Here is a 16,675-nt window from a genome sequence, read left to right on the forward strand (position 1 = left end):
TATTATATATATATATATATATATATATATATATATACATACATACATACATATTTGTTAAAATATGTAAAATGTCATTACAGTATGTCAAGAGACAGATCGTCTGTGAAAGTTCGACCTCCTCCACCTCCCTCCTCCCTGAGCTGCTACAGCCGAGTGAAGAAATTCATCTCTCCCAACCAAAAACAACCAGAGCCAGGAGGAACATTGGAAGGCTGTCAATCATCCTTGGGAGCGCTAATGGTGGAGAAACAACTCACTTTTACAGGAAAACCAGTGGATGAGCAGTGCAACAAGGAGGATGATTGACAATGCTAACTTGGCTGTTTCTATTTACCACAGGGAGAAGGAAGAGGATCTTGGTTTTTTTCACAGATGATCTGTCTCATATACTGTCAAGACACAGTGACAAGTTCAACAAATATAGGGGGGAAAAAAATATGAAACTTACTGCAGCTTTATTTAATGCTCCTTATCAAGTCCCAAAGAGGAAAATCATTGAGTTGAAAGTAAATTACTTCTGCAACAACAACAACCTGAAAGGAAATATTATCCTTCAAATACAGAATTAAAGTATTAAATCCTCATCACCTTAAATGTGAACTTTGCTACAACTGATTTCTATTCCATTAGATTCCATTATAATTAGGGGACAGAGGAATTATAATTGGGTACATCAAGGCTGAGCAACATCATGTGACTATCGTCTCATCGCTGTTGAAACAATGTGAGTCTTTGTCTCGGTTCATGTGAGCTACTGACCTATCTGCTCCTTATTACTGCCAGGTAACTCAAACTAAGTCAGCTTCCGAGTCCCAGTATCAACGGTTTTCCCAAGAGAGGATGGCTCTCGTTATTTTTTCCACATAATGTGGATCAAACATAAAGACTTTGACTTCTTACACATTTTCTTCTTATAGTACCCAAATGACGCGGATCAGTTCTGGTTGACCAAGTAAGATCTGAGTCAATGTAGCACAATATGCTGAATGCAAGTCCACGCATTCAGCATATTGTGAAAAACATAACAAAATACAAAATGCAGTCTATATTATTTTTACACTGACATAAAAATGAGAAAAATGATGTGGCAGAAACCTTTTTCTTTTTTGTCTGTTATTTCTGTGCACTCTCATATTTCTCCGTTTGCCCATCTTGCTTTACCCCACCTGTTGTCAACTCTTTATTTACCGCGTTATTAAAAAAAACAAAAACAAAAAAAAAAAAATAAATAAAATCATGAGCTGTCACCGGTTGTTTGTTTGGCCAAGCAGTTCCTGTGGCGAGCATCTGCACTAAACGCCCTACAGCTTCGCACTTCCAGGATCCTGATCTGCAGACGGGGGGGTGCTGGGGGCTACGCTTGTGAATCTGCAATGCATCACAGCTGCTTCACTGAACTGTGATGACCCCGTGTTCACAAGCTGAAGTCCGTCCGTACTGCGCTGGCTTTGCATCACTTTGCTGTGCTAATTACACAATAACCACCACAGATAAATGGTGGTATGATATTAATTTTCACCGTGGGAGTGCCTTGGTGAGTTTTTCCTGCCAGACAAAGACTCAGAGGGAGTTTGGACTGATGAGACGGTTCAGGACACAGTAGTTCTTTGTTTGCAGCAGCAGACAGGGGGCACTGGGCTGCCATGCTGGCTCCTCTGTGCCCACTTCACAATGACGGTCAGCGAGTTGGGAGTAATAAACTGCAGTCAGTAAACAGCTCGAGCAGCTCCGCCTTCATTCGAGCAAATGCTTGGGCAACAAACCCACAGTTTTCAGGCCTTCTAAGGACAAGACGGTGTGATATATTCCCGTTGCTAATGCCAAGACTACTACAGTGTGTACATGCACCGAGCTCTGTCCGGTTGTGAGGAGTCAAATGCTGAATGAGGCTTGGTGACTGTAAACACACAAGTGTGCTTGTATGAGTAACATCAGAGAACAAGTGAGCAGGACGCTGATAGATTTCCCACCTACAAGAAAGCCTCTTACTGTTTATATCAGTCAATAAGATGTGATTATTCACTGTAAAACAAGTCAAAAGACATTTTTAGGTTATTTTTTGTTCAGAAAATTTATGGAGTATAAAGTTTTCATTCTTAAAATACACAATTTCATGATCGTATCACAATATTGCTATTTATTCCCTTTAGATGTCTGAGCTAATTTGGTGCATCTGTTGATGTGTCTTTTTTGATAATTTGATATTTGCCGTACACCAGCTTGAAAATTGCAAAATTTATTTTGTTGAAGTTTTTTTTATGCTGAGGGAAGAAAAACAAAAACAAAAACAAAAAAACTCAAAAAGCTAACAATTGTGACAGTATCTATGGAAATCCTAGACTTCTATTTGGAAAAGTCAGGAAACCTTTTAAAAGGCAAAAGTAGTCCCCTGTGGTAGAGGCCCAGCAGTAGTTTTAAGCCCAGTGCTGAAATTATTTTATGTGAAGCATAATTTTATAGAGTATGTTTTATTTTGACATTTCTGAACGATTGTCTTCTAGGGGCTGGTTTAGTTCCATTAGTAATATGAAACTTATGTTATCAGTGATGTGCTGTATTTATGTCTGAGGCTTTTATTCACTTCTGTTGTGACATTGGAAATCTTCATCGATGCCATCGATGTCGCCTTTTGAACGGTCAGTGTGCAATATATAATTTACATGGACGCCCCATCATTAAAATACGTAGAATTGAAGCCAATTTTATCGTACAGTTTGCGAGAAGTTTAAGTAGGACTTGCCTGAAATTCCACTGAGACATTTTTACAGCTCAGCGCTCTGCGTACTTTCACAAACAGGAACCATGTTGGCCGTTACATTCAATTGCCCCATCCGTTTAAGCTTCACATTGTTACTGAAAGGAGGCCACGTCTGTGATCCACAAGACACCCATCAGTCCACTACTGAAAAAGGTGGAGAAATGGCAGTAACACACAGCATTCCCACTGCAACAGATTTATGAGTATTGAGCTGCCAAGAAACTTAATTGAATTCCATTGATGTTCAGATTGTCTATTGCCATGTTCTGCTCGAGTCCTAATTTGGGAAAATGAGAACAATTTGTGAGCTTATGTGGAGCTGTAGAGTAGAAGCCTTTGGTATTTCAGAATCTGAGGGAGGGAACAGAGGTTGGAAATGCCTCCGAACAAGAAAGACATTGTTTTTTCCGCCTTTCAGCGAAATGTCTGAATCTTTGTTTTTTTGTTTTGTTTTGTTTTTTTTTTTAGCTAAGGAAGATTTTTGAGAGCCCTGCCTGAATTATTTGAGAAGAGTTTAAGGTTTCCACATAAAACTTCAAATGCAAACCTATCCTAATTTGGCTGTAAATCATTCTTAATGGTATTTAAATACCAATAACCACTGTTATTGGTATTTAAAATCATTTTAAACCACTGTTAATGGTTTAAAATGAAATCACTTTGGTGATTTTATTTATTTATTTTTTTTATGAAAGGTTAGAGTTAAATTTTAAATGATTATTACAGTGTATGGAGCTGCTGTTTTTTGTTTTTTTCTTTTTTTTAAAAATGTGTCCTGTCCATCAGTGTGGCAGTCAGAATTATTCTCTGAGGGCATAGGAGAAACCCAACAGATTTACTTTCACAACTGGAGCATTAAAGAAATGTAGAGCGATGAGGGGGAAAAGTTAAAAAAGAACAAGAGGTAAGAAGGAGAGGAAAAGACAAGAAAAATGCCTGACAAGTCTGCTTCTACACTTGCAGAAAGAGAGAAAAAAAGAGAACAGAAAACCACAATGACAAAAAACATATGGATATATCTAAAATTCAACATCACTCAAAAGTACAAATTAATACAAGTCACCAGCCACCAAAATGGAGTGTGATGGAGTCAAACAGGCCACATATTTGGTGAGAATGTATTATTATTATTATTATTATTATTTTTTTTTTTAAAACTGCTTTTCACAGATATTATACATGGTGAAAGGTTTTAGAACAAATTCACAGACAAAAAGCTTCTCCTAATCTATTTCCATAAAAAAAAAAAAACAACAAAAAAACCCCCGAGGTGTCAGGAGTTTTATTTCCAGCAAGCCTCCTCTTTGACTGATAACATCCTGTTTTAAAGGCGTTAATCAACTGGAAGATATGAGATCTGAACCCAGCACACAATTACTCTTAAAACACTCTTAAAACTCGCGTTTCCAGCTGCGCAGTCTCCCACTGACACTGACAAGCACCTCTTTGTGGAGACGACGCAGACTATAACCGGCTATAAAAAGATCTCAAAGGGAGCTGCATTACAGGAAGACTTCACAAGTGAAGGTAAATTATGACCGGGGGAAAAGAATGGCAGATATGTTCTGTAGTTTGATGAGTGGAGAAAAAAAAACAAAAAAAAACTAAACACTGATGTTGGATAGAGTTTGCACATATACCGGCCACATGCTGGACATCTCACACCCTCGCTCTGAAATGACACAAACACGAGGAACGCTGACTCTTTTGTTCCTTATTAAAGCACAAGATGTTCTTCTGCGTGATCTTGAGTCACTGTGAAACCATCTGAGGTTCCCATCGTTCGTTCATGTTCCCCATTTGTCATGTCTTGATTGCAAGAACAAGCTCCATTTTTCCCTAATTTGGGGAGGAGAAGGCCCGAGTGTGAGAGTACAACACAAGTCCAGGGTGAATAATTCAACTCCTGACTCAGCATGGAAACATCAGACCTCTCTCCCCTTTATAAACGTTTGGCCAAAAATAGCTGAATTAACAACCGCCAGTCCAGTTAGAGCTCACTCCGAGCACACTGCGACTCGAGTAGAGAAGCATCAAAAACCTGAAGAGCCTTTTTCTTCTCATACGCAAAAGTGCATTAAAAAAAAAAGACTGCCAAAGATGAACAATTTGAACAAAGACAAGCTTGCTGTGACGTGGAGGGCTGCAAGAAAAACCAAACCCAAATTTCCTTGGACGATTTGGGAAGAGAGTTATTGATACTGACAGAACAGAAACGTTACAATTTAAACACAATCCCAAGGATCTCTCTGACAGAAATTCATCCCTCTCTTTTCTCTCTGGGCCTCCCTCCCTCTCTCTCTCTCTCTCATATCCAGTCCTGTCATACTCTTCTCCTCCGCTTTGCTGCACGCCGCAGAGTGGCTCTGATGGAATGTGATGACCATAGGCTGGACAAAGCCCTGCATTCAAGGCCCTACATCCTACTCTGGACGTTTGTGACTGTGAGCCTTGATCGCTGAGTGGGGGGGGGAGGCTAAAGTTCACCAGTCTGTCCTATTGCTTGTCTAGTCAGACGTGTGTTGCCTTCCCCTCTGAACCACCGTATTATCTATACACTTCAGATTAGACTGTGATCAAAAGTAAGAATGCGCAGTTTTAACGTTGCAAAATAAAGAAATATCAGAAGTGAGTCAGCAAATTTGAAAAGTTCAAAGAGGATTTTTTCCCCCATCTTTGCCGATTAATTAATTAATTAATTAATTAATAACCTACAAAAAGACAGATGCATCGTGCCGAATGCCACCGCTTAAAACAAGAGAAGGTGGGAAAAAACCATTGGAGATCTACATCCGAACGCTTCCTTGCTTTTAGAAGTGTGTGCATCAACAACAGTCCTGGGATACAGAGAGGTCTGGCATGCGTCAGTCGCTGCCTGACAGTCTGCCAGTCTCTGCTTCCTCCGGCTGAGTGGCTAATATGCCATCCATTTCTTTCTGCTTTGTGTGGGTAATGTAATGGAGCCCTCAGTGCCCACTGCAGTCTAAGGAGCCACGACTGCTGTAGCTTTGAGGAACAAATAGAAATATAATAGTTGTCTTACAACAGCACACGAACTGACTCAAGACCTGCGAGCCTTTTGTTTCTACTGCTATGGAACAGAACACCATTTTTTATTTTTTTATTTTTACATATGCAGCTTACAATTCTGTATTTATATTTTAGAGCCTGAAAGCTTTATAAAAAAGGAGGAAAGAAATATCAACCACTCATGGGCGTTTGAGTGTTGCCCACTAAAACAAGAAGGTACTATGTACATCTATGGATGATGATGCGGTGACTGGGCCTCCCTCTCTTTATATAGCTGGACATGAGCTATATAAATAAAATTACATTTACCTTTAGTATAACATCATTGTTTGTAAATCTCTCATGGTGATCAAAGACCGGGCCATCTTTGTCAATGACGACTTCTTCTTCTTTACTTGAAAAATTACAATGTACTTGTTCACTCCAAGCATTTAAATTTGATCTGGATACTTTGCTATGACTACTCTTATCTCGGGGAACATTACAACGTTGCTTTCTCCACTATCTTCTGCTTGGCATTTTCACTTGAGCTTCAAGCCTGACAACTGAAAAGGAAAAGGTGTAAAAAAAATAATGATGCATGTAAATTAGTACAGCTCAACTATTCTACAGGACGCACTTGAAGGGCACACAAGTACACAAATGCATTGCTCTGGCTGAGATTTCTCTTCAAAAGGAGACAAATTTCAGGTTTGTTCCCCATTTTTCTTGGTAAAAATAACAATGAGAGGAACATGATAATGAGTTTCAGAGAAAGCTCAGGAGGAGCCCAGGATATTCCTTGGATTTTACCATGTGGATGCGAGACTATCTCAGCATGAGATCTCTCACTCCGTCATCAGATTAAACGGTTCACTTCCTCTCCTGTATTCCTCTCCAGGTGTGGCCGCCCTCCTCATCGACAGCTCCATCTACAATTCATGAGAGGAACCCGATGCCCCAGTGGGTCATTTACTCAATCAGACCAAAAATAAAACCCGCAAGTTTGCTTCAGCAGCAGGAACAGTGTTGTCATAGAAGCGAGCGAGTACTGCTAATAATAGCTCAAACAGAGGAAGTCGTAGTGTAGCCAGCACACATGAGCGAGCGGGAAGCGTGAAGGGAGGTGCGTGAATGGGTGGGTAAGAAAGTGAAAACACCCGGAGAAAACACATGGGCTTTTCTTTTCACTGAGAGGAAATGTTTAAAAAACACCTCTGACCTCCTCCTCGCATCTATTCTTAGCAGAAAAATGGAAGGTCAGTTGGGGGGGGGGAGACCGATTTGTGATGGGCTTGAGTTGTGTGTATTTGTTACCTAAATACAAGCTGAAATAACAAAAATGGCGACTAAAGTTTGATACTCTCATTTGAGTCACACCTCCAGTCACCTCCAGGACAATGATGCTAAACACGGTCAGAGCTACGATGAAATCAAAGCACATTCAAAGGATCGAAATCCAATTACACACCTGTGGCGTTCGCCATCCAATCTAACTGAGTTTAAGCTATTCTGCAAAAAAGATGAGCTACAAAAGGGGCCGGTTTCACAATATGCGTAGCTTGTAAAAAATATATTTAAAAACCTAATCGGTAACGGTGGTGAAGGATGATTTTGGAAAACATTGACTCCAGATTGCTTACCAGATTATTTTGATAATTAGGTATCCTTTCCCTTCAATTTTTTACTGGTGTAGTAATTTGTAAAATGTCCCAGGACTTTTGAATTTTGTGGTTCTAATGCAGCTAAATGTGGAAAAGGTATTTTGAGAATGGGTGCAATCTTATGTGACCATCAAAAAAATGTGTCCCCCTCCCAAAAAAAAAAAAAGTCCTGTACTTCTCTTGTACATCTCTAAGTTTGCACTTCATCAAAGTCGAGTTAGCCATCATGACTGCTCATCCTTTTCTGTCCAAATATGAAGATTCACACATTTCATTGAAGCCAAACAGAGAAAGCGCCACACATGCTAAACCAATGCTTGCAAAAAACCACACGGCTTAAACGTCCAATTGGGATATTTTCATTTTCCTGTTTGAGACGCTTTACACAAGTCTAGAAAACCACATTAAGAGAAGCATTGTGTGAACTTTATCTTTGAGTCCAGACGGTCATTTAAACGCTTGTTTTCTACACGTCCAATCCCCTCATGTCAGCGAGCTCTAAGTGGAGCGGACAGCACGCTTGCTCCCTCAGACATTTCCCCTATGTAGTAATTCACAACATACTGTCTCGAATCGCACGGCAGGAGTATATATAGGCGTCTCTAGCGTTCCTTCGCCAGTGGAAGATCGAACAGGAATCACTTTTCAGGCGGTCACTTGCAGCTCTATCTGGGGGAGGAATTTCATACGAGTGTTTGCTTTTTTTCTGCTCCTCTAAAGCGTATTTATAGTGGTTGAGTTCAGAGGATAGGAGGTATGTGTGCTGTGGCCTTCTGCAACCTTTCCATGTTAAGTGATGCTTTGAGATGCAGGAGTGGAGCCAAATATATGTCTTTCAATTCGGAACAATCTAAACATATCCATCGAAAACTCCAGGTTAAAAACAAAAATACTATAATAATTTTGAGCATCATAATTTATTGTGCAAATTGAAATCGGTGGATGCGAAAAGGTTGCATAATTGAATCACGCTTAATTTTACCATGCCACTAAAAAATAAACTCAATGTTTTTTTTGGGGTTTTTTTCCTGCTTAGATGTTAATTGAATCATTGAATAACAAGATACATGTCAATTACACAGCAAGTAATATTTATAGTCTAAGATGAAAAAATGATTTTATGTAATTGAAATGATTTCACTGTAGTCATTTGTCACACAGTTCATAAAAATGTAACTTTTAATGTGAATATTCTCAGAACTGGGGAAGAATGCAGGAACACTTTTAAGAGGTGAAAAAGTGATGGCTAAATGTTTTGCCACCTAAATATAAATTTTGATGCACAACTCCGGGATAGTCAGACAAAGAGAGTAGCCACTGTGGCTCCCTTTAATCAGCAGTACAAATATACATTATTCTGCTCACAAATCTGTAATAAACATTTGGGCCAGATGAAAAAATCCTGACTTCATCTTTACTTGACTCTTCAGTGGAAATCCACACTATTGTCTGACCGGCCATATACCTCTTCAGGACCAATTAGTGTAAATGAACCCCAGTGGCAGTGACAGGTAACACAACACAGATTACTATTCTGCGCTACTGGGGTTTGTGTGCACTCTTCCGGTGACATAAAAGATTAAACAGGTGACTGTAATCCACACAAAGCATTGGATTCTCAGAATGACTCTAAGACACCTGATGCTCAGCAAAGAATAAGTAAACCCCTGTGCTTTACGGATAAAACTTAGATTTATGACAGAAGAACCGAAACACAATAAAAATCATCAGTAGGGTCAACAAAAAAAAAAAAAAAAAAAAAAAGATTAAGGTTGTATTAAATATTCTGGGTATGTAAATCCATTTCAACAATGTAAACTGGTTGCTAAATTAGTTGTATGTCTGAATTTAAATTAATAGCTAGAATTGAGCATAACATAAAATAAATGTTTCAAGGCTAACAAACAAAAAGTAATGCGAGGATACTAAGTTACTAAGACTCAGACAGCAAGACTTTTAACTGTAAAACAAACAAACAAACAAACAAACTTTAGTCAGTCCTTTGGCTCAGTGTTGCAGTAACCCATGGCAACTGCTTCTGTGTCAACAGAAATCTTGTTCAGCTCCTGCACACCATGACTGTGCAACGTTATTGGCTGGCTGAATCAATGACTTGCAAACGTCTTCATCTATTATGCATGTCAGTTCACCTTTATTGTGTTCTTGAACTCATTCTCAGGTATACACAGCAGGGTGCTAGCCGCTCATTGTTGAACAGAGGACAAGCAATCATCTCGGTGAGTCTTTTGGATTTTGTTGGTAACCTAGATTTTTTTTTTTTTTTTTGTTAACAGCTCTGAAGATTCATTTTAATTTGAACAGTCAATGTGAGTAGGAAGCATTGTTATTCTGGTATTTTTTTTTAAACATAAAGTGGATGAACCCACAAGCAAAACTTAATTTGGATACAACTCCAAAGAAACTATATACCCATATCTCTGCTTATTTAGAAGCTTTTAGAATGAAAGCAGTTCATGAGTAACTGTTTCCTTCCTTTTTGATATATTTTAGTAACATTTTATAAAGGATACACCCAACAAAGACTATTAAATAATAGTAGCTCTGTTATAGATATTCAATGACATAACAATGACTTCGGATCCTTGTGACTTTGATTTTAAATGCATCTTTTTTAAAATCCTCATTTATAAGTTGCTTTTTGTTGTTTTGAAACAAGCCTCTTCCAAATGCATAAAAATAAACAATTATTCCCTTTAAAACGAATCACTACTACATTTAGTAACATTGAATCATAGCTATGCAGATGATATTCAACTATTACTAAAGATGCTTGAAGCTTGGGATAGTATTCTGTAACCCAATCCTGATTGAAAAGTTTCCACAGCCTTATCATTGACTTGCCTTGTGTGCTTCTTTGTCGTTTAGCTTTTAAATTTTATTAATAAATTTCTTCATTCACGTATTTCACGACATGTTTAAACTTTCATAATATTAACATTTCACACTTTCACATACGTTTTTTCTGCAATTTCAAAGTAGAGAGCAGGAAGTTATGGAGCTGCTCGGATCAACTCTGACGACAACCTATGCTCGGCCAAAAACCAGCCACTTCCTCCCTGCCATCTCCACCATGGCATCCAGCTATCGTAACACTCAGCCGGCCTTGTTGAGAAGTCCCAGTGCCAACATGTGGAGAACAAACAGCTATTACAAGAGCAGCAGTGCTCTCCCACTGACCTCCTCCACACAGCGGGATCATTTCGATCTGGTCCGAGCCAACACCACTTTCTACCCCTCCAACAGGACCCTGCTGACGAACCGGTACACCCCGGACGACTGGTACAAGTCCAACCACAGCAATTACCGGGAGTCCGAGTCTTCACGGAAGAGCGCGGAACGGCTGAGGAAAGACACCATCAGGCTGATGCAGGATAAGGAGCAGCTCACCAGAAGAACGCAAGAAAACACCAGCAAGAACATTGCGGAAAGGGTCAATGATATTGTCTTCTGGAGGTCTGAGCTCAGCCATGAGATTGACAATATGGTGACGGAGACAGCGGCACTCAGCGATGTGAAAAAAAGGTTGGAGAGAGCCTTAGCAGAGACCGAGGGGCCTCTTAAGGTTAGAATGGGTTTTAATAATTCATGCCGGTTCACAACAAATTTAAATGTACTAATAATTCATTTATGTTCAGTGCCATGCTGCAAAAGTTTTATGAAGGTTTCACTCTGTGATTCAAGCTTAATATAAGTAAATTGGCAAATGTGTTGTCAGTCGATGTAATCCTTAGTATTTTACAAAGAACTACAAGTTTTCTTTGAGGAAGCAAAAATGTTGTAGTTACTCTACCTTTTGCAAAATGCTGCAGAGCCTTTCTTTGGATAAAGTGTTTAATTAGGCCACCTTATTGCCATGGCAGAGTGCTGGTCATTACCCGCAGTGAGTCAACTTGATCCAACTCAAGATCCAATGACATGTATATCTTGCAAAGCTAATATCATGTGGCAGAAAGTTTTCTTTGAGGTTTCTCCAGGCAACTGAAACTAGAGCACACCTGAAACACAGGACAACACTCGTGCATGCATTATGCTTTCACAAAAGGACACTTCATGTGCTTATCCAGCATTTTCAAGCAGTTATTCACCTGCTCGAGACAAGCCAGATGTTGGACGTGTTCACGTTTGATCAAAAACACAAGTTAATAATACCTCCCCAGCTTGTTTTAGTCACAATGCTTCTGTTAATAGGTCTCTCAAGAATGTTTATACCACAGAGAGAAGCGGATGTCCATCGACCTGGTACGCGACGACGTAGAAAAAGATCTAATAAAGGTAAAACAGCAGCAGTGACTGTCTCAGGTCTAAAGCCAACCTTATTAAATGTAAATGTTACAATTTACACTCTGCCTGTACTACTGAAAGGAAGTAGAGGTCATAAAGTCATGTCAGGAGAGGATGAGGCGCCATCTGGACAGAGCCATCGCCCAGCTGGCGTAAGTTTTTATAAAAAAAAAAAAAAAAAAGATAAAAATAAACCATGAATCTGTTTAGAAATTCAACAACAATTATAGCAACTGATTTTATGATTCATCTCTACCTTCAAAAGGTCAAATCGAGCGGCCCAACACGAGTTGGAAAAAGACATGAGCGACAAGGTATCTGCTCAGAGGATTGATGACAGGTGCCACCATTTGAGGAACACATCAGACGGAATCGGCTATTACAGAGGAATCGACAGAATAGACCATTCGTGAGTATGGGCTTGAAGATAAAAGGTTACTCTTATTATGCCAAATATTACCTATAAGCCGTAAAACAATCATTTAAGATCACTGCTCTCTTGTCTGACTTTCTCCAAGACAGCCTTTTATGCTGCTTTAGCGTGGGGTTAACTGACTTAAGAAGGCTACTAAAATGCATATAGGTGGACTTTGGGACATGTGACCATGTTGCGCTAGACAGACAGAGAAATATTGACTGTGTTGCCTTTTTTGTCGGCCATAATCATTAAACCGCAGATAAAGAAGGATGTAAATCCATCAGTGAAGAGAGAGCACAATGTTTTCTGCACGCTTAAAACAGGTCTTAAGGTTGAATGCCAGATCCTTTTTCCTTCACTACTGCTCCAAACACTTTCAAGAAATTATGTATCACATTTGAGGACAGCTTGTTATTATTTGTACATAGCAATTGTCATTATGCTTGAATCTCACCTTCAAAGACACATAATAGAAACCAGAAATAAATGCATGCATCTCTTTTCCTCCTTGCCAGAGTTTCTCTGCCAGACACGTGGTCCAAATTCACGGACGACAACATCCTGCATTCCCAAAGCGAACGGGCGAACTCTCACAAGCTCAGGGACGAGATAGAAATCTTGCTAAACACGACGTCCAATGAAATGTGGAACCAGTTCAACAACGCCAATGTCGCCTTTACTAACCGCATTTCTGAAACGGCCGATGCCAAGAACAACCTGCAGGCACACCTAGCTAAGGTCCTTACAGTTTCTACATGGCTTTATTTAAATATGTCACAAAAGATTCAACCGATTATCAAGACTATTTTTCCCCCCAAAATTGTATTTATTTTTTTAGTTATTATTATTATCATCATCATTTTGTTGTTTTATTGATTTTTATTCTCACTATATTTTCTAATATAAACAGGAAATTATACCACAGTAAATCTTTATTTTATTATCTGCAAAAGTGCAGGGAATGTTTCTCCTTTAATGGACTATGTACATTTGTACTCTCGAACAGCTCTCAGAACATACAGTAACAATGCTAAGAGACAGCTGGTTATTTGTGGCATATTTGACACCGAGTCCCTCTGTTCTGAGTAGCGAGAAGTTATATTTGGATTTCATTCAACGCATTTCAACACTAACAGCAGCTGTGATATTAGGTACACTGTTCATAGTAAATTTACTTATAAGCACCACAATGAATAGTTCCTTTGAACCAGTTCAAAGGAACTCTTTACATTAACTTCTTAAAATTCTACACATTTAGAAAATTAGCCATCTTCTTCATTTTTGTATCCGACAGTAAAACTTGCATAAAAGACAATCTCATGTTTGACTGTCCGTTTTAGAGATTGTTTTTGTAATTACTCTATTTTGGTAATTATTTGTGCTTTTAAGCAGACTTTGCAGGAGATCTTTCAGACCGAGATGCTGATTGAATCGCTGAAGAAAGCCCTAAGAGACAAGGAGAACCCACTCAAGGTGGCCCAGACTCGGCTCGAGGAGAGGACACGTAGGCCCAACGTAGAGCTCTGCAGAGACAACCCACACCACTGGTAAAGAGTCGGGGCTAATTCTGGTCAAACTCTGGAGCAGCTACTTTAGTTACAGAAACATTTTTACTGGCTACATGTAATATTCTAAACTGAAATATTGTGTTTTATTGGCTGTGAGCAGAAAATAATCAGAATTAACAGAAATCAAGGATCAAAAACATCAATCATTTTGTAGTTATACAGAAAGTATCTGCTTGATTGTAGTAGAGAAAACTCTCCATCAACATGTCAGAACTTTATAAGACCTTAGCTTGGAAATTGGTCACAAAAATATGCGATCTGTACATGTCAACTAAATATACACTGTAAATATAGATCCCTACTATACTCCTGAAGTGAAGTTCTATGTTTTCACTAAAAGAAAAAAAAGTAATCGGTAAGCTATCTGTCTGTCTTTGACTCTTCAGGCTTGTAGGCGAGGTGAGAGAGATTGAAGACACAATCCAAAAACTTCAAGAGAGACTGATGGAGGCAGAAAACGCTTTGCAGATTCTGGTAAAGACAAAAGTGACTCTGGAGCATGACCTGTCCATCAAGGCCCACTCTCTCTTCCTAGACCAGGAGAAGTGCATGGGAATGCGAAAGAGCTTTCCCAGCCTGCCGCGCCTGGTTGGGTATACATAAAAACCGAATTTCAAACGACCAGGATGGATCTAAATAAGAGTTATTCATACTAATTAAAGAGTATTTATATATGTATATATAAATATCTTACTTTAAGTATATCTGTGTGTATTTTTTTTAAACTGTTTAAACCAAACATATAAAAATAATGTCAAAATACCAATAGAATTCTCCTGTAAGAAAAGTCTGACTTGGGGAGCAGCTTATAGTGAGCCTGTTTGTGAAATAAGTCTAAGATATGATGAATTATGGATGTGAAATACGTATTTCACAGTGTTTGATACGCCGATTTCAAAGAACATAAATCTACTGAATGAAATACACTTTACTTTTCAAAAGAAATTAGTCAAAGTATTAATAATATCACATACCAAAAGTTGTGAACACAAGATTTAACTCAATTCATTGTGAAGAAAGTCCTCAGTCAAGGTAAAAAAAAATAAAAATACAATAAAATAATTGGGGAAAAAAATTGTCTTGTAGCAACAGGGGTGTCCAAAGTCTGTCCTCAAGGGCTGGGATCTTAAATTCTTTGGCTCTCGCCATGGTTCAACACACCGGAATCACATGATGGATCGTTAGCAGGTCTCTGCAGAACATTGGCATGGTGACATAGAGAAACTAAAACATGCAGGACACTGTGAGTTTGGACACCACTGCATACGCTGACAATATTGCAACTGTTAATTTAATTGCACTGAGCTGAAATTTTGTGTGACAGACCAAAGTAAAGTATTTTAGAGTTGGAAAGTTTTTTCTTAAAATAAATAAATAAATGAATAAATAAATAAATAAATAAATCTGAGATGTGTGGCATGCATTTAGACTTGTTTACTGTGATACCCCATCCTTGTGTGTATTTTAATTTCTCATGCAATATCAGCCAATAAAAAGCATCACGAATGCCAAAGAGTGCAGCAGGTGAGGCATAAAGTTATAGAGGAATTCAAATCAGAGTCATGATACAAAACAACATTACATGCTAAAGTATTTCAGACTGGAACAGTTTTTCAGATGCCATATATGGGCACAGCAAACAAGTGGAAGAAGATGTTCGGGTAAAACGTAAACCAAAATCTTAATTTTCTGGCCTTCTTGCAAAAAGCCATGTAGTATAAAAACAAACACTGCACAATTCTCTAAATAAGCAGTGTCATGCATCAATAAGGTACCAGGTGTCAGTCTCCAATCTGTCTGAGTTTATTTTGCAAAGAAATAATGACCAAAAGTTACAGCCTCTGAATGCAATGTAGCAAGATTTATGATCAAACAATTCTAAGCTAAGGCTGATTACACAGTCAGATCATGCAGAGCAGAGATATGTGTAAAATCTTAGCAGTACCTCTTTAATAATGTGTGTGGTCGATTACTCATCACCTCACTCAAACGGCAAGCACAGCGAACCAATAATAAAAACCTACACCCAAACTACAGAACGTCTCATATTTCTCTCATGGCCTTTATCATTCACTCAGTTTCTGCCTTTCTGCCCCAGTAAATTGATCCACATTTAAACCTGGTTGATACTTTTCATTTTCCCGTTCACCTTTTCACAGCAAACTATGGACTGACATACACAATAAACAACGCTATCAGTCTATGACCCAACCCTTCAAAACTTCCAGTATGACCTTTGGCTTTACTGCAGAATGTAAACATTGCTTCAATCACCAAAACCATTTCAACTTTAGGTTTTAACAAAGAATCCCTTGTATCTTGTTTCACCCAATTAAAAGTAAAAGAGAACACACGTGCATACCTACAAGTCTTGTTAAAAAAGTTGGACCCTCTGTCAAAAATAGGGATTTATCATGTAACAGCTATAGATTCCACCATACCATTTATTTAAAAAAAAAAAAAAAAAAAGAATGAAGCCAAAGGAAAAAAAAATCCTTGAAAGTACTAAAGCACTCCATGTACAAGTCTCTCAGGTAAAAATACATTCATACCCTTTTAAACTTTTCCAGATCGCAAACTTAAATGTCTTTTCAATTATTTTTTTTGTGTTAAAAGAATATAAAGTGGCACATTTTTAAGTCCAAGTCCAAAGACTTGCTGTTGGAACTGCAATGACGGGTGGTTGTGCAATACATTGATTCATAGGGCAGAGAATAATTGTTTTATTTGAAAAAAAAAATAAATAAAAATAAGAAAAAATAAATCTTTGAAAATTATGCATGTTTTGTTTCACTTCACTGTTCTGAATAACTTTGTTAAATCACATAAAATACTTACAAAAAACTTTGAAGCTACAACCTTGACTAAAAATCAAGTCAAGGTTGTAGCTCGATCCACTTTTTGCTATTACACAGTAATACATTCTACTTTAAGTGTTCCTCTTACATCAGTT

The 16,675-nt window shown here is 38.4% G+C and overlaps 1 protein-coding gene across 3 annotated transcripts; it reads left to right on the forward strand.

The window, feature by feature from the left end:
- The first annotated feature begins 8,865 nt into the window (after positions 1 to 8,865).
- tekt3 (tektin 3) lies at positions 8,866 to 14,344 on the forward strand. Of its 3 annotated transcripts, none has more exons than XM_016681404.1 (9): positions 8,866 to 8,945; positions 9,614 to 9,671; positions 10,432 to 11,017; positions 11,644 to 11,727; positions 11,818 to 11,888; positions 12,002 to 12,145; positions 12,670 to 12,892; positions 13,547 to 13,701; positions 14,109 to 14,344. In XM_016681404.1, exons 3-9 carry the CDS (start codon positions 10,448 to 10,450, stop codon positions 14,323 to 14,325), a joined length of 1,464 nt encoding a protein of 487 aa, XP_016536890.1. In that variant the 5' UTR covers positions 8,866 to 8,945; positions 9,614 to 9,671; positions 10,432 to 10,447; the 3' UTR covers positions 14,326 to 14,344. The 3 variants fall into 3 exon arrangements, with proteins under 3 accessions (XP_016536890.1, XP_016536894.1, XP_007571418.1); XM_016681408.1 differs by having other exon boundaries at positions 10,435 to 11,017; XM_007571356.2 differs by lacking the exon at positions 8,866 to 8,945 and having other exon boundaries at positions 9,476 to 9,671.
- Positions 14,345 to 16,675: the final 2,331 nt, after the last annotated feature.

The sequence above is a fragment of the Poecilia formosa genome, unplaced genomic scaffold, assembly GCF_000485575.1.
Source record: "Poecilia formosa unplaced genomic scaffold, Poecilia_formosa-5.1.2 Scaffold7, whole genome shotgun sequence".
NCBI lineage: Eukaryota > Metazoa > Chordata > Actinopteri > Cyprinodontiformes > Poeciliidae > Poecilia > Poecilia formosa.